Genomic DNA, 24,357 nt, shown 5'->3' with positions numbered 1-24,357 from the left:
TTTCTCAGAAATCTCGTCGTCCACACGGGACAGCGAATCCGCAGTGGCAAAGCCGGCGCTGCGGCGCGGATTTGTCGGCCGCAGCATGTTCATTTTTTTTCTACTTCCGCTGCGGCTGTGCTCTCCTCTATGGGAGCGCTGGCCACAGCGGAAGAGCGTGCGGCCGGGCCGCTTCAAAGCCCGCGGCTAAGTGCTGCAGGATTTGAAGCAACACTTTTCCCAACGGAAGTCTCGCGGTTTTTCGCTGCGGCCAAACCGCGAGATTTCCGCCGGGATTTCGGCGTGTGTGTACCCAGCGTAAGTGTATTTGCAAGTGAGGACACCATATATAGTCTTAATGCTGCGTTAAGACTTAACAGTTATAGTTCAAAAAAATTGTTCAAACAAGTGAAAGTGAACAAAAACCCATTCGGTTTGAACGTGAGCCATGGATCGAACGATCGTTCTTCGATCCAGCTCAAAAATCACTGTTGGCTGGTTCACTTATCGTTGTGTTAAAACGCTCCCTACTCAGTGTTACACATAGGAATGTGGAACAATGAACGGGAAGAGAACAATTCTCAACGATGAACTGCCCATCTAAACGAGTGTGAACGAGTTAGCGGTAGCATCACTTGCTCATTTAAACGAGAATCGGCTCATCTACAAAAGAATATAAAATTATAAGAATATAAAAATTACTTTTTGACCTTGTTTCCTTTCAAGTATTATTAACCCACCAGAATCAACAAGACGAGGAACCTCTGAACGAATCATCCGGAGTTTTAACCAATCAGGAAGCAATAACGCTTCTTCTGAAGTGTCCACCAAGAAAGCTGTAGGCAGAGGCTTCTTCTCAGGAAACCAAATGTCCAGCAAAGCAAAGAAGTCACTAGGGCCTATATAAAAAAGGCAGTGTAAATATTCATGCAAAGCTAATCTAAACATATCCTATAAGGAACTAGATGAAAAACTCTTACCGCGAGGAGGTCCAAGGGTCAGCAGAATGACTATGGCGTGGACAATCAGAATATGCATTGTAGCAGTTTCCCCAGTGGTCCAACGTAAGAAAATTTGATCCTGTGAGTCAGACTGAGCAAAAGATATTAAAAAAAGATACAAAATAGTACAATAAAGCTTTGCAACAAAAAGGTCTTGAATGCCAAGTTATTTTTGAATAATCTGCTAGCGACTGATAATTTACACTATAAAACCCATCACATATAGCTAGGCTGAGGAGCTCAAGTCTTGATACAAGTGCGGTCCCAGTGGTATGACTCAAATTAATCACACTTTTATGGCATATATCTTAATAATCTGAGCTGGGTATACCCCTTTAACTGCTAGCAGACAGACATGTCCTCTTCTTAGGAGGGTTTCCTAACAGCAATGACTGGACAGCGTCGAAAAGTACAAGAGCACTGCCCATCAACAAGGGGCATGGTAACAGCCAGTTGTCGAATTATTCACTTATTTCCAGGACAAAGAAAACTTGAGATAAACATAAAAAATAATAAATGGCAATCTACACACCCAGCTATAACCCTCATCTCCTTCCTTGGTTTTTCGCATGCGTTTGACATAGCGCGAGAAAATGGAGAGCAGGGCGGCCAGAACTGCATTGGATTCCGAGCAGTAAGACAGTTTGGAGAAAAGATGACCCATTATCGTGGAGCGCTCCACTGTCAGACGTGCCACATCCTGCAACAGAGGGAGGAGAGATGTAGTCCATGACCATTTAGCATCCTAAGCAAAGGCAAGGCTTTCAGTCGGTACAGAACTGCTATAAACCAATGTTATTGGGGTCCGCTGTAGTTACCCCGGCCGGGGCACCACTGTGTTGGGAAAACTACTGAAGGGGTTGCAGCACTGCATTAACTGTGGCCCTTTTATTCTCAGGATTGGTGGGGGACCCAGAGGATGAACCCTCACTGATCATAAAGTGATGCATTATGCCATTCATTAATGAGCTGGGAAATTTAAAGTTAGCTCAAAGTATCATTAATAGGGATGTCCAGGGTTAGAAAAACATGGCTGCCATTTCTTGCAAACACAGCAGCAACCTTGTCCATAGGGTTGTGTGTAATATCACAGTTCAGCTTCATTGAAGTAAAAAGGGAGGCAAGTTGCAATACCAGATACAACCTATGAACATGGGTGGCACTAGAAGACAGTTTAGAAGAAAGCAGCCATGTTTTTCTAACCCTCTATAACCCCTTTAATCTAATTTTACCCCTACGACTCCTTTACCATTAGATTACTTAAAGAAGCAGTCCAGGGTTAGAAAACATGTCTGTTTTCTTCTAAACTTGTCCACAGCTCCCAATCATTTCAAATGGACCTGAGCTGCAATACCACACACAGCCCTACGGACAAGGGTGGTGCTGTCTGTGAAAGAAAGCAGCCATGTTTTGCTAACCCTGGACAACCCCCTTAACGTGGCCATAGAAAGGAGTTAGAAGCAGGTTGATGGGTAAACCACCATTGAACCAACTATCGCCTAATAAATACCGTGTTTCCCCGAAAATAAGACAGTATCTTATATTAATTTTTGTTCAAAAAGGTTTAACTTTTTTACATGTATAGCTGCCTGGACACTATTTAAATTGACTTTTTAAATTAACTGTTAGCAGGGCTTAATTTTGGAGTAGGGCTTATATTTCAAGCATCCTCAAAAAGCCTGAAAAATCATTTTGCATCCTCAAAAATTCTGGAAATTCATGCTATGTCTTATTTTCAGGGAAACAGGGTAATTGGACTCACCCATACACGTTTTGGTCTTTAATGGCCACAATAGTTATTAAAACAGGCCATACATGTTTAACACCATTGGGTGACGGACAAACTATCTGAAAACATTTTTTCAAAGAATCATCATACGTGGATGAAAGATCTTTCGCCTGACTATGAGACGCGGCCAACTTCTTTACACACAGTGACAGTCTGTGATCAGTAGGCTAAAACAATCAGTCATTGTTAAATTTCATCTGATGAATAATTGTTTTGGTTGAAATCGTCGATTTTCATCAACTTTAGACTAATATATGGTCAGCTTTAAGGGCCCTGCACATGGTCCGATCGGACAAGAACCTTCATGTCCAAACATTCATTTACTCAGATGATTTGCCCATGTAAAAGGACATTTAACCTGTAAAATCAAATCGCCCCTCACCAGTGCAAGTTCATTATGTTGTCCTTGATCTTCAATTGGTGCATGCTGGGACAGATAGACTAGGTAGGCACTAATGGTTTTTAAGTCAGTCTCCACATGAATAGCCTAAACAGAACAAAGTAAATGAGAGAATCGCTTATCATATTAGTGAATTCCATTGACGGATTCCACAACACATCTAGATACCTGTTGTAAAGCCACAGCTGTGGTCCCCTTAACACTGTCAAATAGTGGAAGTTTAGGCAAATCTCTAAGCAGCCACTGATATCCAGGAATCAGCTCAGAATCCGAAGAATCGTCATCCATTGAGAGATCCTTCTCATCTAGGTCTTGTAGACCTCTAGACATTAGCACCATGGACAGACCCTGGGAAAACGTGAAAAACCATCAGAACCCAGGCAGCTTGTCAATATCAGGGGCCCTTTAAGAATTTAGAATTGGAAAGGTTTAATGATATATGCAAAATAATGGGATGTTCCACTTACCTTCATAGCCAGGACTCGCGAGGAGACCTGCGGGGAGCTGAGGCGTCGCAGGAAATAATCCAGCACCTCACATGTTGTTTGCTCATCGGCTTTTGGTCCAAGAAGTAAATCCTGAAGACGGCTAAGAAGCTGCCTCTGTTTCTGCTGCCTCTAAAAATTGAATATACACCAAAAATATCATGAATAAAGATAACAGACGTTTAAATGGGCAGTAGAAATGACCATCTCGTGAGATTTTAAAAACCACAAGGGCGCACCTTCTACATTTGGCGGAAAAGGTTTCACCAGGTAATGAGCCTGGATTTTTTACTGTAAGAGCAGTGAGACTGTGGGAGACTCATGAGGTTGTGATGTTTGACTGGAGATGGGACGTAGATCCAAGGATTTAGACTGCTTTCACACAGGCGACGGTTTTCTTACAATGCGTGTATGTGAATCCCGTGCTTTCTAATGGATTATTTCACATTTGCGATGTTTTGTAGGCTGGTACATTACAAGAAGAAAAAAAAAATTTTTTTTAAATCGCGGCATGCTTTATACAGCCACGATTTGCAATGTAGCCAATGTTTTCCTATGGTGCCTTCCTTTGTGTTGCATAGTATGAAAACGCGGTTTTCGTGTGGAGCGCTGCCGGTTTTACAGTAGGAACGGTTTGAGCCCTAAATAAAAAAATTTAAAAAAACCCTAGCTGCAATAAGGAATTTTAAAAAATACTGAATACATTACCCAACAGGCGCTGTCCGCTCCACCGCACTTCTTCACAGCTCCGGCAGTTGTGGTCTTCAGCCAGCACTTCCTGGAGGCAGGGTTTTTGAAACCCCGCACCAGGAAGCACTGGCTGATGGCTACAAATAAGTGCCGCAGCTGTGAAGAAGTGCGGCGTGATTTTTATTTTTTTTTACGCAGATGGGGCTTATTTTTAGGGTAGGGCTTATATTTCAAAGGGTATAAAGAACAGGCTAGAAAGGCAAAACAGGAAAGTACTCTGGGTTTCTACTGGCAAAGAAGGCAAACCACGATCATGGGTGAGCAAACACTGAAAAAGAAAACCTGCCTGAACCAAGGCTGTATACTAGAAATCTCAGAATCCGCCTGAGAACAGATGTGGGTGCTGCTGGAATTTACAGCACGATCTGGATCAAGTATGTATATACTGCCTTGGGCCCCTTTCTGAAGAGCTGTTTTAAGAAGGGAAAATCCTTGAGATGGGAAGCCGGTTGTGTCTGCCAGCCTATAGTGTTGCAGAACGAGCGTGCCGACAGGAAGTCCCGCCCACTGAGGCTGGAAGCTTAATTAGAGGAGCTGGTCAGACCAGAGGGAGCCCTGTCTCTGCCATTTAACCCATCAGAGGCTCGCATTAGCGAATTGCCCATCAGTGTCCTGAGGGCCCAGAAGCCAGAATGCGAACCAGCAGTGCTGAGCCAGTCAAAGTCTCTGGGCGCAGCACTAAAGATCACAGAATACCCAGTGGGTGTAGAGCCAGAAGGGTGCAGAGCCCTCCACCCAGCACAGGTGCGTGCGAGCAGGAGCTCAGAAGCCGTAAAGAAATGGTGTCCACGACCAGCAAGAGAGTTGGTATAGTTGGTGGACCATGAGGGCAGAAGAGGGAAGGGGACAGGAAAAGCGGGGGGGAAAAAATGAAGGATGAATGATTCCTCCTAATAGAACATTGTGTTTTGTTTTTGGTATTAATGGCTGTATGCGAAGTGCCACGGCTAACCTGCTGTTTCTTGGCTCTCTGTTCTTTGCTCTCATTCTCTTCATCATCGTCCCCCGTTCCAGACTCATCAGCAGCGTCATGCAGGAGGAATTCACAGAGGCATTGTACAGGCAGCACATCCAAGGAGCCTTCACTAGATTGCACCAAGTCTGCCAGCCAGGGCATAGACTGCGATGATGCCTGAAATGAACAGTTTATGATACATCTAAACACATCCAAAAGCAGAATACCACCGTACACATCATTTTGCATAGTGAAACCAGTCACAGACATGGCATTTTTCTTGACAGACTGTGGATGCATGAACAATTAAATGTCTATACGGACAGTCCAACTGCCCAAGGTTTGGTTTTTAACAGATTGCTTGTGCCCCCCCTAGACTGCAGGTACCACCAGCAGCCACTTATCTTCACTATGCATAGAAATAGCATTGCCCTTGCAAATAATCATGTTTATGGGGAAGATGGTATGATTTCAGTCTACCAAACGATTGTTCAGGCAGCCGCCCAGCATTTCTATCTCTACGGCTCTTCTAAGATATTTGAGATAGACTGTAAAACTGGATTTACATTATATCCTCAACCAACCTGTCTTTGTATGATATTCAGAAGGAAGTCAGGATTGCGACTATGACAAAGCAAGTGACCGAGACGTAAAGACTGGTTCAAAGATTTGACCTGCTCTATAGCATTGGGTGGTGGCCGACGAGGAGGTCCCCTAAAAGAAAGGTGGAATACATTACTCAATACAATCAGCAGAGTACAGACTGTAAAAGCTTACTTAAAAGCTCTATGAACAAAATCCAAGACAAGTATAATATATACTAGAAGGAAACCGCTCCGCTGCAACAATGCAGAACACCTACTGTGGATCCAAGCTGGTCAGCTGTGAGAGGAGCAGACTGTTACTCTCGGTTATAGTCTGCTTGGTGGAAGCCGCGGCCAGGTGACTCTCAAAGGCCAGAATTTCCTGCTTCTCCCTTTGAGAAATTTGCAGTTCTCGGTTGATGATCTCCGTCCTCGTCTCTTCATCCGTTACCGTGCATGGTGGGAAAGAGTAATTGCTGCAGAAGTACAAAAATAAACACAACGTGAAAAGTGGATACAAGAAGGCACAAGGGATAGTCACGTACTGCAGTCATTACACTTTGTAAGGGTTTCTAAGCCAGGATGTGAATATAAGTTGCCCTAGAAAAACCCCCATTATTTTTGCTTAGCAAACTTTTTGTCAATGTGTGCCGAAAAATCTGCAGAGCGCCCAAAAACACGCGGACGCTGTCCCACCTCCACAGATCAACACAATCTACACACTGCATTTATACATTCTTTTATTGCCACTTTACTTTGTCATAACCATCTCCATCAGCATCTTTAATGTTGGATACTCGTCCCACGCAGCCAAACCTAAAGAAGAGAATGGAAATAAAGTAACAAAGTATAATAGGCATATAAAAAGCAAAAACACAATTCCTTTTTTGCCCTTGCAGTAAAAAAAATTTCAGCACAAACATTGGGGACACAGCTGAATACGTGGGCAAAGCTTTTGTTTAGTGTCCACCTCCTAGTAGCAGCAGAGTGCCACTTGCTCCTACCAGCTATACCCCTTCTGCAGGCAGGGAGCTAAATCCGTTGGTATGCAAGAAGTAGGAGAAGCAGAGTAAGATGAAAATAGTGAAAAATGATTAAAACTTTAAGCAGTACGTGGGACACCTGGAACAAAAGCTCCAACAAGGACAACAGTCTCGGAGAGTCATAAGGACCAACGTGGGTAGGTGCTGTGTCCCCCAATGAGGAAAAGATTTCAGGTCAAGCGCAAAAAATGTATGTTTTCTCGGTCTTTGTCTATGGGGGGGGGGGGGGGGGGCACAGCTTAAAACCGTAGGATTTTCTAGGCCAGTTCCCATGTGTGGGAAAATTAGTTAATAAATTATGCGATCAGTTATATAGCCATCTGCAAAACGCACTGACAGAAAGAGGAGTCAGCAGATGCAAACTTTGTAAAACTTTGCAAAAGTGTGCAGAAAGGCGCACATGGTGGCCTTGCAATTTGTAGAGCGGAAGTGTTGCTGCACGTTGCCCAAGGTACACCCACAGCCCAAGTCGAATGCAGAGCACTGCAGAAGGAAGATTTCAACCCTTTGCATGGTACGCGTCTACCACGGCTGACCTGATCCAGCGTGAAATAACAGCTTTAAAAGCTGCAAGGCCCCTAGCCTTCAGCATATTCTGGATGACTGGTTCCGTAAAACCACGGGTACTCAGGATCGCTGCTTTAACCGCCACGCCGTTATACGAAGAGTGGCTAGACTCATATGGTAAAGGGGTACTGGTAAAAGTAGATCGTCTCAAAGGGGGAGGCACCACGAAAAGTTGACGAGTAGGTCTACCAGAGTCACATACCAGGCATGTTAAGGCCCGTCCGGAGCCACCAGGACCACTTTTCGAGTTTGATCTTTTTGAAGAGTCAAGGGATGAGAGGGAATGGGGGAAGGTTATGAGGGCGTCCAACACTAAGCCTGTGGGTCTTGTGACCTGGACCCCGAACATTGGTAGCTTGCGATTGATTCTGGATGCCATCATGTCCACCTGATCTGTAGCAAAGGTCTTAAAACACGTCAGGATGGAGTTCCCATTCTTTCAGGTCGACTTTCTCACTGCTCAGGAAATCGATTATTCAGTTGACAATGCCTGCTATATGAGATTTCCAACCATGCTAGGATTTTTTTCACTTCTATGACTGCTGTAGTGCAGGTCCCACCCTGATGATTTATGTATGTGACCATCATAGTGTTGTCCATCTGGGAAACCTATAAGTTGCAATGCGAAATGATGGAGTGACAGAAGTATGGCCCAAAGCTTCAACACATTAATCCTGGGTGATGTGGAAACTCTCCAGAGTGGCCGAGCAAGAATGCCCCATCACCAGCATGTCATCAAGATTGGAGATAGCCACAATCACCTTGGAGTACAGAAGAGCCATTGGGAATAAAACGGTTGTTTCTTCTGAGCAGCCCTTGCTCGTCTAAACTTGTTCTGTGGTAGGTGGGAGCTCTTACCATCCGAGGTCTCTAAGATGATCTCGTCCAATGGAGCGCTGAAGAGGCAGAAACCGACACAAAAGGACCTTTCAGACGATGAGGTAACCGGGAGAGTCTAGTGCCAGCCTTGTATTCCCAGTTAAGAAAGGAAGCCCTAGTTAAAAACCAGCAAAGGAAGACGTCCGCCTCCTACGGACACCAAGCTAAAACGGAATTAGCCCAGTGCCTGCAGGAGGGGTATAGCTGGTAGGAAGAGCTAACGCTCTTTTGCTAGTACCAACAGTAATACCCACAATCTTCAGCTGAGTTCCCCAATGACACGGACAAGAAATACACACACACACACACACACACACACACACCTCCATAATAATGGCATTGCTTACCAATATTTTCAGGGTTAAAGGCAGCTACAACAAGTAGAAGTGGCCAGGCCTTCCAGTAGAGAGTTGAAATAGCCAAATTAGGAGGTTGATATCTATAAAAGTCAGACGTAATACATATTTAAAAAAAAACAAAAAAAACTCCACATTACTCGTTAGCAATTACTAGTATTGTCTGTGACACTATTTAACCCCTTAAGGACCGCCCCCTTTTTATAGATTTTCATTTTTTTCTCGCAACTTTAGAGGGTTTCTGGAACTAAACTGTTTATGATCCATCCTCAGGAAAGGGTAGCTACCTCCAACAGGTGGCACTAGCAAGACAATTTCCTTCCTTCCAGAGAAGCTAATTTGCAAAGTAGATGCAGAGCAAAAACTTACAATAAAGCTTTAACTTAAGCCTACATCTGATAGATATAGAGAAGAAGGATTTGAACAGAAATCTAAAAGGCAACCTCAATGGAGAAAAACTGCAGCGTGAAATTCATACCCTTGAGGAAGCTGAATGTTTTCTGGATGGTGGTAGGTGCAGAGGTTTAATACAGCATCAAGGAGCTGAATCCTTTCTATTTTGAGGACTTCCAAGTCTGCAAAGAAAATAAGAATGAAAAACAATAATTGTGTGTTTTATATATCAAAGGGGTTTTCCAGTGAAATACTATTAAAAGACAAATAGTTGATCGGTTGGGGTCTGCAGCTCAGGACACAGAGGTCGGAGCAGAAACCTCCCTGCCGAAATCTGTGTAGTGGCCGGCGTTGTAACTGCAGACACGGCTCTCATGGATTTCAATGAGAGACATTCCTGCAGTTACAAGTGCCGGCCACTACATGGGAGGCCGGCGCTGAGACTTCCGCTCTGACCTCTGTGTTATTGTGGTGCTGACAGCATGCGTCTGCTCAGTTGATCGGTCGCGGTCCCAAGCAGCAGACCCCACATGATCAACTATTGATGACCTATCCTGATGATAGGTCTTTAACAGCATTTCACCGGAAAACCCATTTAACAACATTGTACACCTAAGACTAATATTTACATAAAACCATCCATGGGAAAACCTATATAAATCACAGTGCTGCTGTACAAGTTGGCTATCCCAAATAGGGTGGTACAATTGTACAATGCCCTCATTATTTCTTTAAAAATAAATGCCCTCTAGATGGTATACCATCAGCCTGCACCGCTGCTGCCCTTTTCACTAAGTGATCAGCAAGCTCCATGGCATCTGCTGGACCAAGAGGCAAATCACGTGAAAGACCAATGACCAGGATACGCATCAAGGTGTCTTCTAAAAGCGGCACTTCAGAGCAGAGGCGAAGGAAGAAGCTTAAATGGACAAAAAGAAAAAGCAACTAGTCAGCGTCAGCAGAACGAGAAAGCGCAGACGTAGATAGATACTGGATATTTACAGTCATCTTTGATCCACTTATAAAATTAGGCTCATGAGAACTTTGCACAAATATTTAAAGTTTAAAAAAAAGAGAAGAGAAGAAGAGTATGTACCAATTTCCAAACTGTTTTGTAAAAACTTCTATGTAGCACAAACCAAAGAGTTTTTACTAGAGATGAGCGAACCTACTCGTTTCGAGTAATTACTCGATCGAGCACCGCGATTTTCGAGTACTTCCGTACTCGGGTGAAAAGATTCGGGGTGTGACGGGGGGCGGGGGGAGGCGTGGCGGAGCGGGGGGCAGCAGCGGGGAACAGGGGGGAGCCCTCTCTCTCTCCCTCTCCCACCCATTCCCCGCTGCAACCCCCCACTCACCCACAGCGCCCCCCGAATCTTTTCGCCCGAGTATGGAAGTACTCGAAAATCGCGGCGCTCGGGCAAAAAAGGGGCGTGGCCGAGTACGCTCGCTCATCTCTAGTTTTTACCAATTCTGGACCTAAATTTGTCTTTTCTTCAGTATGAAGACACAATAGAGGAGATCAATAAAACTGTAGGATCTTCAAAATAGTACATAAGGTGCAATATATTTGGCGCAAATCACTGGGCATCGGACTAGTCGCATTGTTGTGACACCTTCTGGCTAATGTAACATGCACCAATAATTAGTGTCGCCACCTAGTGGCAGAAGCTATACCCAAGGTTTGCGGTGTCCCCCATTTTACAGATGAGAAAGAAGCACTTTCAGTGCAGTGTACTAGCGACACCACTTCATTTTAGCTACTGATTGCCCTTCCCCCGATAAGATAATGACATGCACTAGTAATATGCCACCAATATTTGTGCCCAGAACCTGTCATACTTCCATTTACTTGCTACTCCCCCTGGAAATGTATGCATATGGCTGCATTCAGACAGCCCGTATGCATGTTATGCCCGAGAATCTTGGGAATAACATGAAGGTCTGATTCTCCTGGGATATAGACAGAAATAGGACATGCTGTGATTTTTTTTAAAAAGATGCTGTCTGACGAAAACAAGTTCTATATCTCTGGAACCCTGACTGAGGCTGAGATATATGTGATGCCGGGTGTCCGATATATCCCATGATGAAGGCAGTTGCCCTGCTGCTCCATTCAGTTCAATGGGACCACTAGAGATAACGTTGAAGTACTAAAATTGGACAAGAATAGCACATCCTGCAGTTTAGCAGTGTGCAAAACCGTAAGTATGAATAGCCCCACTGACTACTATGGGTCTGCGTGCCATCCGTGTGGCACCCGCTGGACACACAGACATAAAATGTGGTCGCACGAATAAGCTCTAAAGGGTATTGCACGATAGGAGGAGCCAACACTTTTCTGTACTTAGTGTTAGTTTGCTAGAGGCAGCGGTCTGTACCCACAGTGCCCGTCTCCCCCAATGACATGAAGAAGAAAAGTGTACATTAAACTTGTTTGGTCCCTTTTTGTGCCGCGTTTAATCTCTGCTAATGAGAAACTAAGTAAAGAGCCATTTACACAAGACGAGTGTCAGGCAAACGATGCCCGACACTCGTCCCTGTGTGTCCGCACTCCCGGGCTCCTGCACGGAATCTAGCAGAGCTGGCTCGCACATGGAGCGGCCACGCCCCCCTCCATTAAGATACACAGCGGCCGTTCGCTACTGAACAGCTGCTGTTTAAACTGAACGATGAGCTCCTCACTGATCTTCTATGCTGCATAAACGATGGACAATCAGCTCATCGTGCAGTTTAAACTACGTTGTGTTATCTTAATGGAGAGGGGCGGAGGAGAGAGGAGAGAAATCTCCTGCACTGCCCCACCCCCCTGCTGGCAGCTCCATGTGAGCCAGCTCTGCTAGCTCCAATGCAGGAGCACGAAGACACAAGGACAAGCGTCGGGCATCGTTTGCCTGACACCCGTCCTGTGTAAATGGGCCTTAACAGAGGTAGTCGGACTGTACACTGTGCACTTAACAGCTTATCTTTGAGCCACGTACATACTAGGCGATACGCAGTCTAAGATGCCATACATAATTACATACTTGCGGTCGCTTTCTGGTGGCCAGTTGTCCCACTTGTAGTAAGTTTCCGGTTGTTCAGTGAAGAGTACTTTGTGCAGGCTGCAGAGGAAAACGCAAAGGAATAAGAAGAAGTAAATAAGCAAGTAATAAAAGAAGAAGCTGCACCAATTTAAAATAAAATCACTTTTTAAAACTAGACTCCGTACTCATCAGGAAAGGTTTCCAGCTCCGAATACTGCTAAGGATGGGACCATAACTAAGGGTCCTTTTCACAGTTTGGGCGTTTTATGAGCAACAATCATTGAAATCCATAAGGCCACGGTCACACAGGGCAGATTCCCGACGGAAATGTTGCGGTTTGGCGGCTTTGAAGCAGCCCGGCCGCTCGCTCTTCCACTGAGGCCGGCGCTTCCATAAAGGAGAGCGTGGCCGCAGCGAAGAAAAAACCCAAACAAATAAATAGATATGTTGCGTTCGGCAAATCCGCGCCGCAGCAGCGGCCTTTGCCGACTTAGCCGCAGCAGATTTGCTGTCCCGTGTGGACGAGATTTCTGAGAAATCTCGTCCATATGGCTGGCTAATCTCGGGATTAGCGACCGCAGGCGGATTTGCCGCGATGAAACTCCGCACGGAATTTCCGCGGCAAATCCGCCCCGTATGCACCCAGCCTTATGGTTTACTGGCTTTTTATACACACAGATTCAGAGGATTGCTCACATGGGGAGACAGGCTGCAGAGAACGGATTATTCTGGCTCATCTGATGAACAAGCATTTGCTCATTTGTCAACTGATCCCTGACTGGCCTATTTACACGGGGCATTGATCTGGTAAATGAGCGCTCCCAATCATGGGCCGATGTAAATCTTATGGCCCTTTTACATGGTTGTTATAGTTTTAGTAGTGGCATCCATAAAAATGTGTGTACACCCCTCTCAGTAAAAGGTGTATACTGTATTAAGTGGGTAAATACTCTTAGTTACAGTGTACATAGTATATACAGTGTACACAGTACCCAGATGGAAAGTTGGGTAATAGTGCGTTGTCCAATTATTAGATGTAAATAAAGACAATCTTCAGAGTGTCGGTGCTCTGCATTGATATATGGCACCGTTTAAGTAGTCATAGACGCTAGACTGATGTTGTTAACCCTGCTAGATAGATATGGACTAGAGAATTAATCAGATAGAAAGATGTTTGTGAGACATAGCCTCCGGCCTTGATGGTCTTTATTGACATCTAGGAAAACGGGAACAATACTGGAGTACTAAAACAGATACTATATATCTGTGCATACCACAGGTGTTTGTCCTAGTCCTGTGTTCTGTCATACCCACTTCTGATACCCTATATATCAGCAAATCTCGTTTTAGGTTTCATGTTCGTGCCCCACTATCTATAGGTTTTTAGTTATTTAAATAAAGATTAAAACTTTTTAATAAGTCCTAACTGTGAAGGGCTTAATTTCAATCTTACATTTGTCCACGGATTTTCATTGTAAGGCTACATTTACAGGTGAGCGTGATATGGGGCCGAAAAACTCAGTCCCATATCGCGCTTGCCAATGTGTGTTTTTGATTTACAAAATGCCTTGCATCGCTTTTGCGAGATTGCAATCCTCAGGTGAATGTTTCATGAGCGTCAGAGTATCACTTGTGTTTCCCATTGATTTCAATGGAAGTCGTCACATTGCACTCGTGTGCACATCGCACGGTGTGAGAGTGCCAAGCGATGTCTTTCAAGATCCCATTGTAAACAACGTCGAAAGCCAAAAGATAGAACATTCTGCAATTGTTATCCTTACAGCATCGCTGCAAGGAAAGGAAGGGGGGGGGGAAAATCACTCACATAAATAAAGCCATTTGAAAGAATGGAGTTCATGTTTGTGCGAGTCTTGTTCGTCTCGCAACGCACACAACTCATGCGAGATTCTCATCCGTGAGGATGTAGCCCAAGAGTGTAATTGCACAGAGGATTTTTACACGCAATTTCTGTGCGTTATAGGATGCACACAAATCCCAGTGAAAAGAACCCATTATTTTAAATGGGTGTACTTATAGGGGAAATTATCTCGCAGGGTCGCTGAGAGAGAAGAGGAAGGAAAAAAAAAAAAAACACACAGCATTTTTGGGTGATTCTGCTTAAAAAATTTCCCATTATTCCCTATGGCAGCAGGAGGAAAAAAAACAAAAAAACATTACATTTGCATGTAACTGAGAGCTTCACGAAAGTTCGATTTTTGTATTTCCACTAATACGCGATTTGCACTCACGTGAAAGTCGTATGTACAGCGATGAAATGCATTTTTCTCACTAAACGCACTGCAATCATAGGCAAAAAAAAAATGCAGGTTTGCAAGTGCGATACCAGTCTGAGTTTTTCGGACAGATATTGCCCTCGCCTGTTTAACTGCTGCCTCAATAAGGGCAAGAAGTAATCAGAATATAATTGTAAGACATTCCCTTCAGATAAGAGGAGGTCATGAGACCTAAATGTCTACCATCATGGCAGACAATGTTGACTGCACCATACAGATCACCTAAGGCCTCTTTCCCACGGACGGAAATCCGCTGCGTTGCCCGCAGCTATTAGGTTCTATTGAACCTAATAGCTCAGGGCTCACGGTGCGGAATTCCGCACCGTGAAATCACCCGCCCTCACCCGTGGCATGCTCTATTTGCCGCGGGTGTACGCGCGCACGGCTTCCATTGCAGTCAATGGCAGCCGCCCGTCACGCTATCTTCCGCTGTAGCACAGCGGAAGACAGCGTGAAACCGCTTCCCCGCCTACCGCCGCTGTGTCATATGACACGGCCGGCCGCGTCATGTGACGCGGTGGGCGTGTCACATGACGCTGCGGCGCGTCATGCAGGAGCGAGGACGCCAGATCCACAGGTAAGTTTGGGGTCTCTGGGGGGCGCCGTGCCGGGCTCCGCCGCGAGCCCGTCACGGCCGTGTGCAGACAGCCTAATAGAGATATTGTAAGGTATTTGGAAATAGGTTTCCTAAATTCTATTAGATTGTTAATAGGGAGCCTATGCTCAGGAGTGTCAAGTATTAGCCGAAGCTACGAAGTGTGCCTCTCTCTCTGGAGGACATTGCACATTTGTACACTGCATAATACAGCCTGCTGTTTTCAATGCTAACTGTGAAATACGTCATTTCTCCAGTAGGGGCACTGCAGGACAAGTGAACACTTGCTGTTAGCGAAGGTTATGGCACTCAGCAGCAAAACTTATAAATGACCAGTCTAACAAACAGTGACAATCACAATAGGATATAGACATTACCAGTGCACGTAATCCTTAGGAGAAAGCTTGCTGATAGATGGCACCACCGTGTGAAGCCACCACACTGCATCTCGCTGAATTGCAGCAATCTGGTTCTGAAACGAGCGCAGGACCTCCAAACCTATTAATATACACAACAGTCACAAAAAAAATAATAAGCATACACAAAGTAATAAAAGGTTTACAAAAAATAAGGTGAAGGTGCTAAAAACATGTAAAACAGACTTACAATAATAAAAGGAAAGGAGAGTAAATATGGGGGAGTTGGTCTCCCGTTTCTAGGTACTGAAGACGTATCCACAGGATAGGTCAACAATAGCAGATCTGTGAGGGTCTGTCACTTGGGACCCCCAGCATCAGTTGTTGCTCTGCGCCAGTGGCTTTGTGTATGGAGTGATTTTGCTGCAGGAAGCAGACAGTACTCTACATTGTGCAGTAGGTGGAGTCAGCCTGCAGTACCAATACAGACCATTGCGCAATGTACGGAGCTGCCCGCTTCCCGTGTCAACACAGCGCTGTACACAGACCCCGGCCCAGGAAAACAGCTGATTCCCAGAGGCCTCACATGGTAGATCCCCACCAATCAGCTATTGATGGCCTATCCTGAGGATAGGTCATCAATACCTAGAAACGGGATAACCCCTTCAAGGTATTTGGGGACTCACTCTTTTTCTCTCCTTTGTCCCAAGCAACGCCAGCTTCTTTGACCTGAACAGTAATCCCCAACATCATAGACACAGCGAGGAGATCTGTTACATGGATCACAAAACGTTCCTTCAAAGAGAAAGTGAATGTTAATGGAGCACTGTGCATACCATACATACCATCACATCTAGCTTTTCTACAATTTTAGTGAAGAGGGCATACACAATTTGCCTCTTTATGTTAAAGAACGCGCCCCTTATAATCAAGAAATACTTAAAAGTTTTCCCATGAATCATTTTTATAACAAAGTCTTGAGAAACTTAATAGCTGATTTAAAGTAATAATTGATATTTCTAGCATAAAAATAAAATTTCATTATTGTCTGCTTGTATGTTTCTCACTTGGTGCTACTGCTTTAGTCTGTGCTGCTGGGGGTGAGCTCTGGATAGGATCAGTCTCCTACCCCCTCTGGCAGCAGACAATATAATCTCTTTTTACATTCTATGGGGGAGTTATCTCAGCTACACTGTCACATACTGCAGAGGCTGCTCCTTACTGACAAGCAGAAAGATATTTCTATTGGCTGCTCTGTAGTAAACAGAGGAGCACGATACAGAGATGCCGTGGCAACCGCACAAATCCCGCGATCTTATCACGGAGGGCAGTGTGGGGCCCCCGAACGTTGGGTGCAACAGACACCAGTCTGCAACAGCTCCGATAAGCCACGTCGCTCATTGGAGCAGTTTCCTCTTTAAATACTGTCAATTCTGACAGCAGCATTTAAAGGGCTAACAGCTCCGATGGACATGCACGGCTTATCGTATCTGTTACAAGCGGGTATCGGCTGTAAGAAACAGCCTGCAGCTGTGTTGTATGGAGAGGGAATGACCCACGATCTCCCTTCATACAAGCATTTGTTCAGACATACGAAAAAATGCACTTACGAACAGCTTCCTGAAACGGAACCTGTTCAAAAGTAAGAGACTTTCGGTACTTTCCTTTTCACAATGGAGAAGAAAAAAAAAACTTTTAGTTCACTAAGTGGGCTTGAACTTGGGATCATTTTTTCACTTATACCACATACTACAATACATCATTTCTGCAGTATACAGTTACAGCCAAAAAAGTTTTGAGACTGACACAAGTTTTGATTGTCACAAAGTGCAGAAGTCCTGAAAAAAAAAGGGGGGGTTCAACAATGTAAAAAATTGAGTTTATGCCCAATCTTGTTGTATTGGTCAATAAAAGATTAAAAACGTATGAATTGCTCAGAATTGTAGTCCGATGTTTCTATGGTATTCTGAAGTACATCGAAAATCACTGAAGCAAGAAACTTTGTAAAGAACCAAAAGTTGTGTCAGTCTGAAAACCTTTGGCCAAGACCGTTTGGTATTTCTGCGGACAATCTATTAAGATGTGCCGCAGGCAGTAATAGATGGCAGCTCTGGTGGCCTTTGGCAACCATGACACTTGGACACCTCGCAATCTCACCACAGAGTAAGTATGGAGGGGAGGCTGTTGTGGCCCAGTGTCAGCTATCAAAGACAGCTGACATCAGCTGTGCATTAAGCGGACTCTACTACCAAGCCCATGCTATATTAACCTACACAAATCAGACAGACATGTAGGTCCTGTAGCATGAAGGCGTTGTCCAGGAAATTACTATTGATGCCTTATCGTTAGTCAGATGCCCGGCACTTGGAATCCCCACCAATCAGCTGCTTACTGGGCCTGTTGTCATTGAAGACAGAATTGGAAGTAGATAACTCCGTCCGTAGTTCAGTGGCCCAGGTTGGTATTGCAGGTGCAGCTCCCAATGAATTCAATAAGAGCTGAGACTGTAATACCAAACTAAGCCATTGCACTATGGACAGAGCTGCCTGCTTTCAGCTGCACCCACAATGACAGATATACAGCCCAATGACAGCCCCATATCAACTGATCGGCAAGGATCCCAAAAGGCAAAACCCTACCAATTAACCATTGATGACATATTCTGAAGGCAAGTCAATTCAAGGAAAACCCCTCCATTGGTGGAACAACCTATTTAAACACAACGGTAGAGATGAGCTCCTTTTACTACAGTTATTACTGCAGACTGGGTAATGTCAAGCTACAAGATGCGCAGCCACACAGAAACAATAGTGTAGATAGAAATGTGACGTCCTACGGCCCTGGTCCGTTTCTAAAGTGCAACAGAAAGATATATATTTAGTGTTTTAATTGCTCAACATTTGGATGATCTCAGCCGTCAGCGAATGAAAACTTTCCTATAGATCCAGTGCATGAAAGTCTTGTAACAGTAACAGACGTAGACACAGTTGTATCCAGTCGATCCGCTGCATGCTAAACAAGCTGGATAGAGGCTGATACAATGTAGCAAACAAAACGGGAGGTTTGTACTGCTCATTTATTTACATCACAAAGGACTGCCTAGATGGGATGCTCTGCTGGGAAAGTAATCAAGGGCCACTCAAGGAAAACACATTTTTCCATGCCTGCCCCCACCCCTCACATGACTGCCCGTCACACTCTGGAGGGCTCCTCTGTATATTCTAACCTCTCTTATACCCAATGTTTTACTTTCATATTCAATCATAACCATGATGCATCAGCATATTTGCTGAGACTATACCATTTTTTCTTGCTGGGGGGACATTTTAATTATCATTACCTTCTATATTCACCTAAATAAACTACAGACCATATGTAAACAGCCAGAGGATGAGCGATCTCCTCTAATATAGCTGTGACAGAAGCAGTGTGATCATCATCAGTAACTAGGCAATTTCTGTGGCAGACTGAGAATCTGGACCAGAAAATAAATCCATAACCCCAAGTAGATCCGTGGTCATCAGCATTGAGATCACATAACCATCTGAGACAGAAAGTAATAACTAACCGAGACAGAAAGTAATAACTAACCAAGGTAACAATAACCCACTTATATATACACTGAGGGACAAAAGTTGTGTCCTTTTAACCCTTTCAGGACCGTAAAGGATTTAATCGAATTTGTGGGCAGTTAAACTATGGGACACATGTTCCTGAAAAAGTTAAGCCATGTTCACACTGAAAAACCGGACAACCCCGCTTCAGTAGCACTGCCTACATTAAAACAATATATATTTCCTCCTCCGTCGGGATCAAATGCTGCAGCCTCTGATTGGCATGTTCACGGACTCCTGACATCATGGCACTTAGGATGTGAGCGTCAATGTCAGTAGAACGAGCAGGGATGCTGCAGCGGTCACCCGATTTTCTGTGACCTCATCTGGCACAACAAACACTGCGACCACAGCAGGGCGGGATCCTGGCAGATGCGGAGGGGTAAATATACTTCAGTTTTTGTTTCTATGCAGGCTCCATTTTTCAAAGGAACTTTCTAAAATGTAAGAAACAATTCGATTGGTTGCCATGAGCAAGTCATCATTTCCTTTGTAGAGGTTTTGCTAATGTAGCATAGATGGATGACGTATGCATTGAAAAAGATTTGTGTAGTCCTAAATCTACATTTTAGAGGCATCCTACCTGCCTGCAGATTATGGTGAATGGATGTAATGTGGTACAGGGGCTTTGTACTATTGATAATATCCTCAGGGCAGGACACCAATAGCAAAATCAGCGGGCATCCGCCACTTGACATTCTCAGTGATCAGCTGATTCCCAGTGCCACTGTCACTATGGAGAGAGCAGGAAGCAGATCACACTGACCAGAGTGCAGTGGCCTAGGGTGGTATTGCAGGAGCAGCTCCCATTAATTTCAGCAATTTCTGCTTCCTTCACTGTTTGTAGTGTCAAAACCCCAGGAATCAGCTGATCGGTAGGGATCTCGAGCCACAGATACCCGATGATCTATTATTGCTGACCTATCCTGAGGATAGATCATCAGTAGTACAAAGCGACAAATGATGCCATGAACTGAGCTTGGCAATTACAGGGCACCAGCAGATCAGTCCACACCAGGACTCAGTTCTGTATCTACGCTGTCTCCCTGAAAATAAGACCTACCCTGATTTTTTGAGATTTTGGGGGAGGTTTGAAATATAAGCCCTACCCCGAAAACAAGCCCTAGCTGCATTACATATTTAAAAAAAAAAAAAAAAGAATACTTACCTAGCAGGCTTAGTCCGGGTTCTCCTGCTGTTGTCCAGGGCTCCGCCGCACGTCCTGCAATCCTCGTTTGCCCACAGAAGATCACTTCCTAGTTATGGGATTCATAAATCCTGCCTCCGGGAAGTCATGGCTCTGATCATCTGAGCAGCGCTCGAGAATCAATCAATACAGTGCTTGATGAACCAATGCAATGGCTGTGATTGGTTCATCGAGCGCTGCCTTGATTAGCTGAGCATTGGTCAAAGAACCGATCACGTTGTGGAGGCGGGTTTTATGAATTGGCCAATGTTGCAGCTCAGCACATCGGAGCTGCAGAGAGCAGCGGAAGGGACCAGGACAGAGCCTGCTAGGCAAGTATAAGACATCCCCCCAAAATAAGACCTAGTGTCTCTTTTGGGGCAAAAAGTACTATAAATCAGGGTCTTATTTTCATGGAAACACGGTAGCAGCAATACATACTGATCATGTCCAATGAACTGTCTCATAGTTTGTCCTTTGTACAGGGATTCTGTACTGTCAGGACAGAAGAGATATAGATAATCTGCAATTTAACCCACTGGTTGCCTTCCTGTGAACTCTTCTAGCAAGCTATTGATAATAGCAAGTGCCGATTGTATGATCCTTAGGAAGGCTGGTCTCCCTGGGAATGCAAGTTGTGATGCACATCCCAGCTCAGATGTCTAGTCCAAGTTTTTCAGCATCATAGTGATAGATGTGTTATATATATTACCTTAAACTCCATTTCAGTGTACGGAGCCTCCTTCCTTTCTTGCATTAGTCCGAGGCAGAACGCCTGGAAATTTATCTCGTGTTTTGTCTGTTTGATGATTTCCCGAAGCAGAGCACGCGAAGCCCGGAGATAATCCTCCTTATTAGTAAGCAAGTCTTGGAAAACCATAGCTAGAAACTGAAGGGAAAAAACATCATGAGAATTCTGCCTAATGCCAACAGTTACTTGTGTCCTGCAGGTTACAAACTGAAATCAATGATGTGAAGAATTGCTGGGAGAAACACACCCATTTTTTTCTTCTATGTGATAATATAAAGTTCTATTGCTTAAACCCCCAAGAACCACCCATGTGTGTCTTACGGCACTGTACAGCAAGCACAGGCATTCTATGCTGCCCTGGATCAGATGCTCCGCTGCCTAATAACAGTTCAACAGCTGGGCTTGGAGGAACCTAGGATTGGCTATTTAATCTTTGTATTACCATGGTCAAGTGTGACCATGGCAAGATCAAAGTGTCTTCTCCATTGGATCAGGTCACTGGGTTTCAAAGTGACATGATAGGGGACTGGAGGATCCCTTATGCAGTCAGCCCTGTGAGCCAGAAAGGATGTCAGGGCAGTCTGTAAGCTTACCATGCTGTGAGGGTACACCAAGTGTTAAGGTGCATTTAGACACAAAGATGATCACTCAAAAGATGGCTTTTAAGCAATCATTTTTGCATAAACTACTACTTGGTACTAAAGCCTATTACTACCAATTAGTAGCGTGTGAGCAATCAGCAGCTGTATTCAGGGAACAGACGCCCATGCACAGGAACAGATTCTCACCAAGGGCGAATATATATGCCCTGGGAAAAGAAAAGGTTAATAGCTGATTGGCAGAGGTCTGCAACTCTGATCCCCGCCGATCAGCTATTGAGGACCTATTCTGAGGATAGGCCATCAGTTTTATTAGAACTGGACAACCCCTTTAAAAAGGCATTTAACAGATTAAAAAAAAACATTTATTCTTAGGTATCCCAATGATCACAATGCGAGAAATTAATTAAACTGATCCCTGCGAAACGCAAGACAGTCAAAAAAAAACAAAAAAACGCTTCTTTCTACATTTGAGACACAAATCCCCCTCCCCCCCCCAAAAAAAAAAATTACAATCGTATAATTGACCGTTCTTATATGCACCCTCCAAACAGTCCCTTCAAAAAATACAATTTCTGCTGCAAGAAACAAGATATGTCAATGTATAAAAATAAACTTATGACTGCCAAAATGAAGAGGTGCCAAGGAGAACAAAACAAGCAAAAAAAACGTTTTAGGTAGCCATGAAGGCCAGCGATAAAGGGGTTAATAAATCCATGTGGTTACCTTTGGCGCCTGCTCGGAGCTGTGCTGTAGCACAGTGTACAAGACTTGCATGTTGTTTGGATTTCTGGCGTTTGAGAGTTCGTTAAAAATCACAAACTTTACCATGGTGCCGAGATTATCTCTGTGCGCATTCAGGAGCTCCCTGTGGTAACACAAAAGCATACAGCAATATCAGCTATTATTGTACGTTTCGGGAGGTTTATTAGAATCAATCCACGTTCTTAGATAATCATGGCATTAGCGAGAGTCCTGAGTGACTTCAATGTTTCTCTAGGAAGAAAAAAGGAACCTTAGTAGGGTCCACAATTCTCTTTCCCATAGAAATGGTTGTTGAATTGTGGGAACGCTGAGATTTTCCCGTAAACTGGGTGACTCGTTGTTGCTATGGAGCCCTAGCTCAGGTTTCCGACTACAACACTATTCACAACCTGTTTTTACACACATTAAGGGATGTACATTGAGAATATAATCTGACGTATACCCCCAAGGTGCCCATAGTACGGTATGTCAAATGTGTGTCTTTTTGGCATACTTCATTCCCTTTATATCTTACTACATACAGTGAGATGTATACCCTGCATAGAAGGCTACAACAATAAAGGAAATTGTCAGCATACTTTTGCCCTGTTAACACAATATACTTTTACATTTGCCCCTTATTCCTCAGGTGGTCATGTGATCTCACTTCTGGCCAGGTCAGATCTACTTGGGTTTGTGTGTGAAGGTTCTAGTCAATTGCTCAGTTTGTGCGATGAACCTACTACAGAAACTGCCTGGGACAAATACAGACACTCCTATCAAAGTTCCTAATGATTAAGAGACTCCTGTCACACAGCTATAAAAAGAAGAGATCACAAGCACATCCTCCTGACTGTATACTTACGGTCTGTAGCTTAGTTACGTCAATATGGAAAATAATGATAAACTGTCCTCTCAATAGGCAGAAATGGTATAGCCTTTAACTAATGCATCATAGGATTGGTTGAATGTGAAAGCAAAATTTTCACATCAAGATGGCACCTGATAAGCAAACATGGGCTGCACTGCAGGGAAGTGGCTGCAACAAACAGAGGAAGCCTTCAGAGTTTGACAGGCAATCAGGTGAGGGGGCAGAGATGGAAAAAATGGTTTTTCGCTGGAGTGTTTTTTTTATTTACCTTTATTTTTTCCAACTCAAGCACCCATCCTAATATACTGTGTCAAAAGAATTTCCGGCACTACATACTAATTAGCTGTGGACTGTCCGATGGGTGGTTCCCCTCCAACAGTGGTCTGGGCTCTCTCCCTCTTCCCCTTCTTCACTGATTGACAGCATATATTCCCCCTACAGCCCGCCTGTGGCCGATGAGGGATCAGGTGCACGCGCTGTGACTCACACTCAGGCAGGAATGATGTCGCATACAAGTGCCGTCCCCAGGGCGGCACAAGTGAAATGCACATCTCCGGTGTCCAGAGCCGGAGAGGTCAATGGGCAAAGAAGGGGGCCTTTTGAAGTGCAAGATTAAGAGAAAGAGCCTGGACGACTTTCAGAGCTGAACCGCTCATCGGACGGTCCGTGGCTAATAACCATATGGCGCTGGAGACCGTTCTGGGGCGATATCCAAGGATGGGAGGCAGAGTTAGAAAAAATAATGGTACTGTTTGATTCCACATTAAGTTGCATATGTGAAAGTTTACAGCATTGACATTGCAAAAATATGCTGACAGACTTCCTTTAAGGCCCAATGTCCACGGGCGGATTTGATTTGTGAAACCCGCACTGGAGATACGCAAATCAAGCTGCTCAGAGGAATGCAATAGCACCCGCAAAACAATTTTAAGCATGCAGATGTGAAATCGTAGCACGCTTTAATTTTCTGCAGATTCCGCGGGGCAGCTTTCGTTGAAGTCAATGGAAGCCGTCCTATCCGCGGCACAGCCACAGCTGTCACTGTGGATGTGCCGCGGATCCATGGGAAAGCAGGAGATTAAAAAAATAATAATAATATATTGCACTGTGCAATCGGCCGGCACATCACCAGCGCGTCCA

At 44.4% G+C, this 24,357-nt stretch overlaps 1 protein-coding gene across 1 annotated transcript in view; it reads right to left on the bottom strand.

The window, feature by feature from the left end:
- Positions 1-24,357, bottom strand: part of INTS1 (integrator complex subunit 1) — a 70,596-nt gene that overhangs the window by 34,202 nt on the left and 12,037 nt on the right. The window contains exons 11-28 of the mRNA XM_066576322.1: positions 22,329-22,470; positions 20,965-21,141; positions 16,139-16,247; positions 15,474-15,594; positions 12,208-12,285; positions 9,943-10,100; positions 9,267-9,363; positions 8,780-8,871; positions 6,699-6,759; positions 6,222-6,419; positions 5,944-6,073; positions 5,357-5,536; positions 3,637-3,786; positions 3,338-3,517; positions 3,152-3,256; positions 1,513-1,680; positions 960-1,071; positions 720-878 (exon numbers count right to left, since the gene is read on the bottom strand). Coding sequence (XP_066432419.1) covers positions 720-878; positions 960-1,071; positions 1,513-1,680; positions 3,152-3,256; positions 3,338-3,517; positions 3,637-3,786; positions 5,357-5,536; positions 5,944-6,073; positions 6,222-6,419; positions 6,699-6,759; positions 8,780-8,871; positions 9,267-9,363; positions 9,943-10,100; positions 12,208-12,285; positions 15,474-15,594; positions 16,139-16,247; positions 20,965-21,141; positions 22,329-22,470 — 2,417 coding nt within the window. The remainder of the gene's footprint in view (positions 1-719; positions 879-959; positions 1,072-1,512; positions 1,681-3,151; positions 3,257-3,337; positions 3,518-3,636; positions 3,787-5,356; positions 5,537-5,943; positions 6,074-6,221; positions 6,420-6,698; positions 6,760-8,779; positions 8,872-9,266; positions 9,364-9,942; positions 10,101-12,207; positions 12,286-15,473; positions 15,595-16,138; positions 16,248-20,964; positions 21,142-22,328; positions 22,471-24,357) is intronic.

Source organism: Eleutherodactylus coqui, chromosome 8, assembly GCF_035609145.1.
Source record: "Eleutherodactylus coqui strain aEleCoq1 chromosome 8, aEleCoq1.hap1, whole genome shotgun sequence".
NCBI lineage: Eukaryota > Metazoa > Chordata > Amphibia > Anura > Eleutherodactylidae > Eleutherodactylus > Eleutherodactylus coqui.
This window is presented reverse-complemented; position numbering and strand designations above follow the sequence as displayed.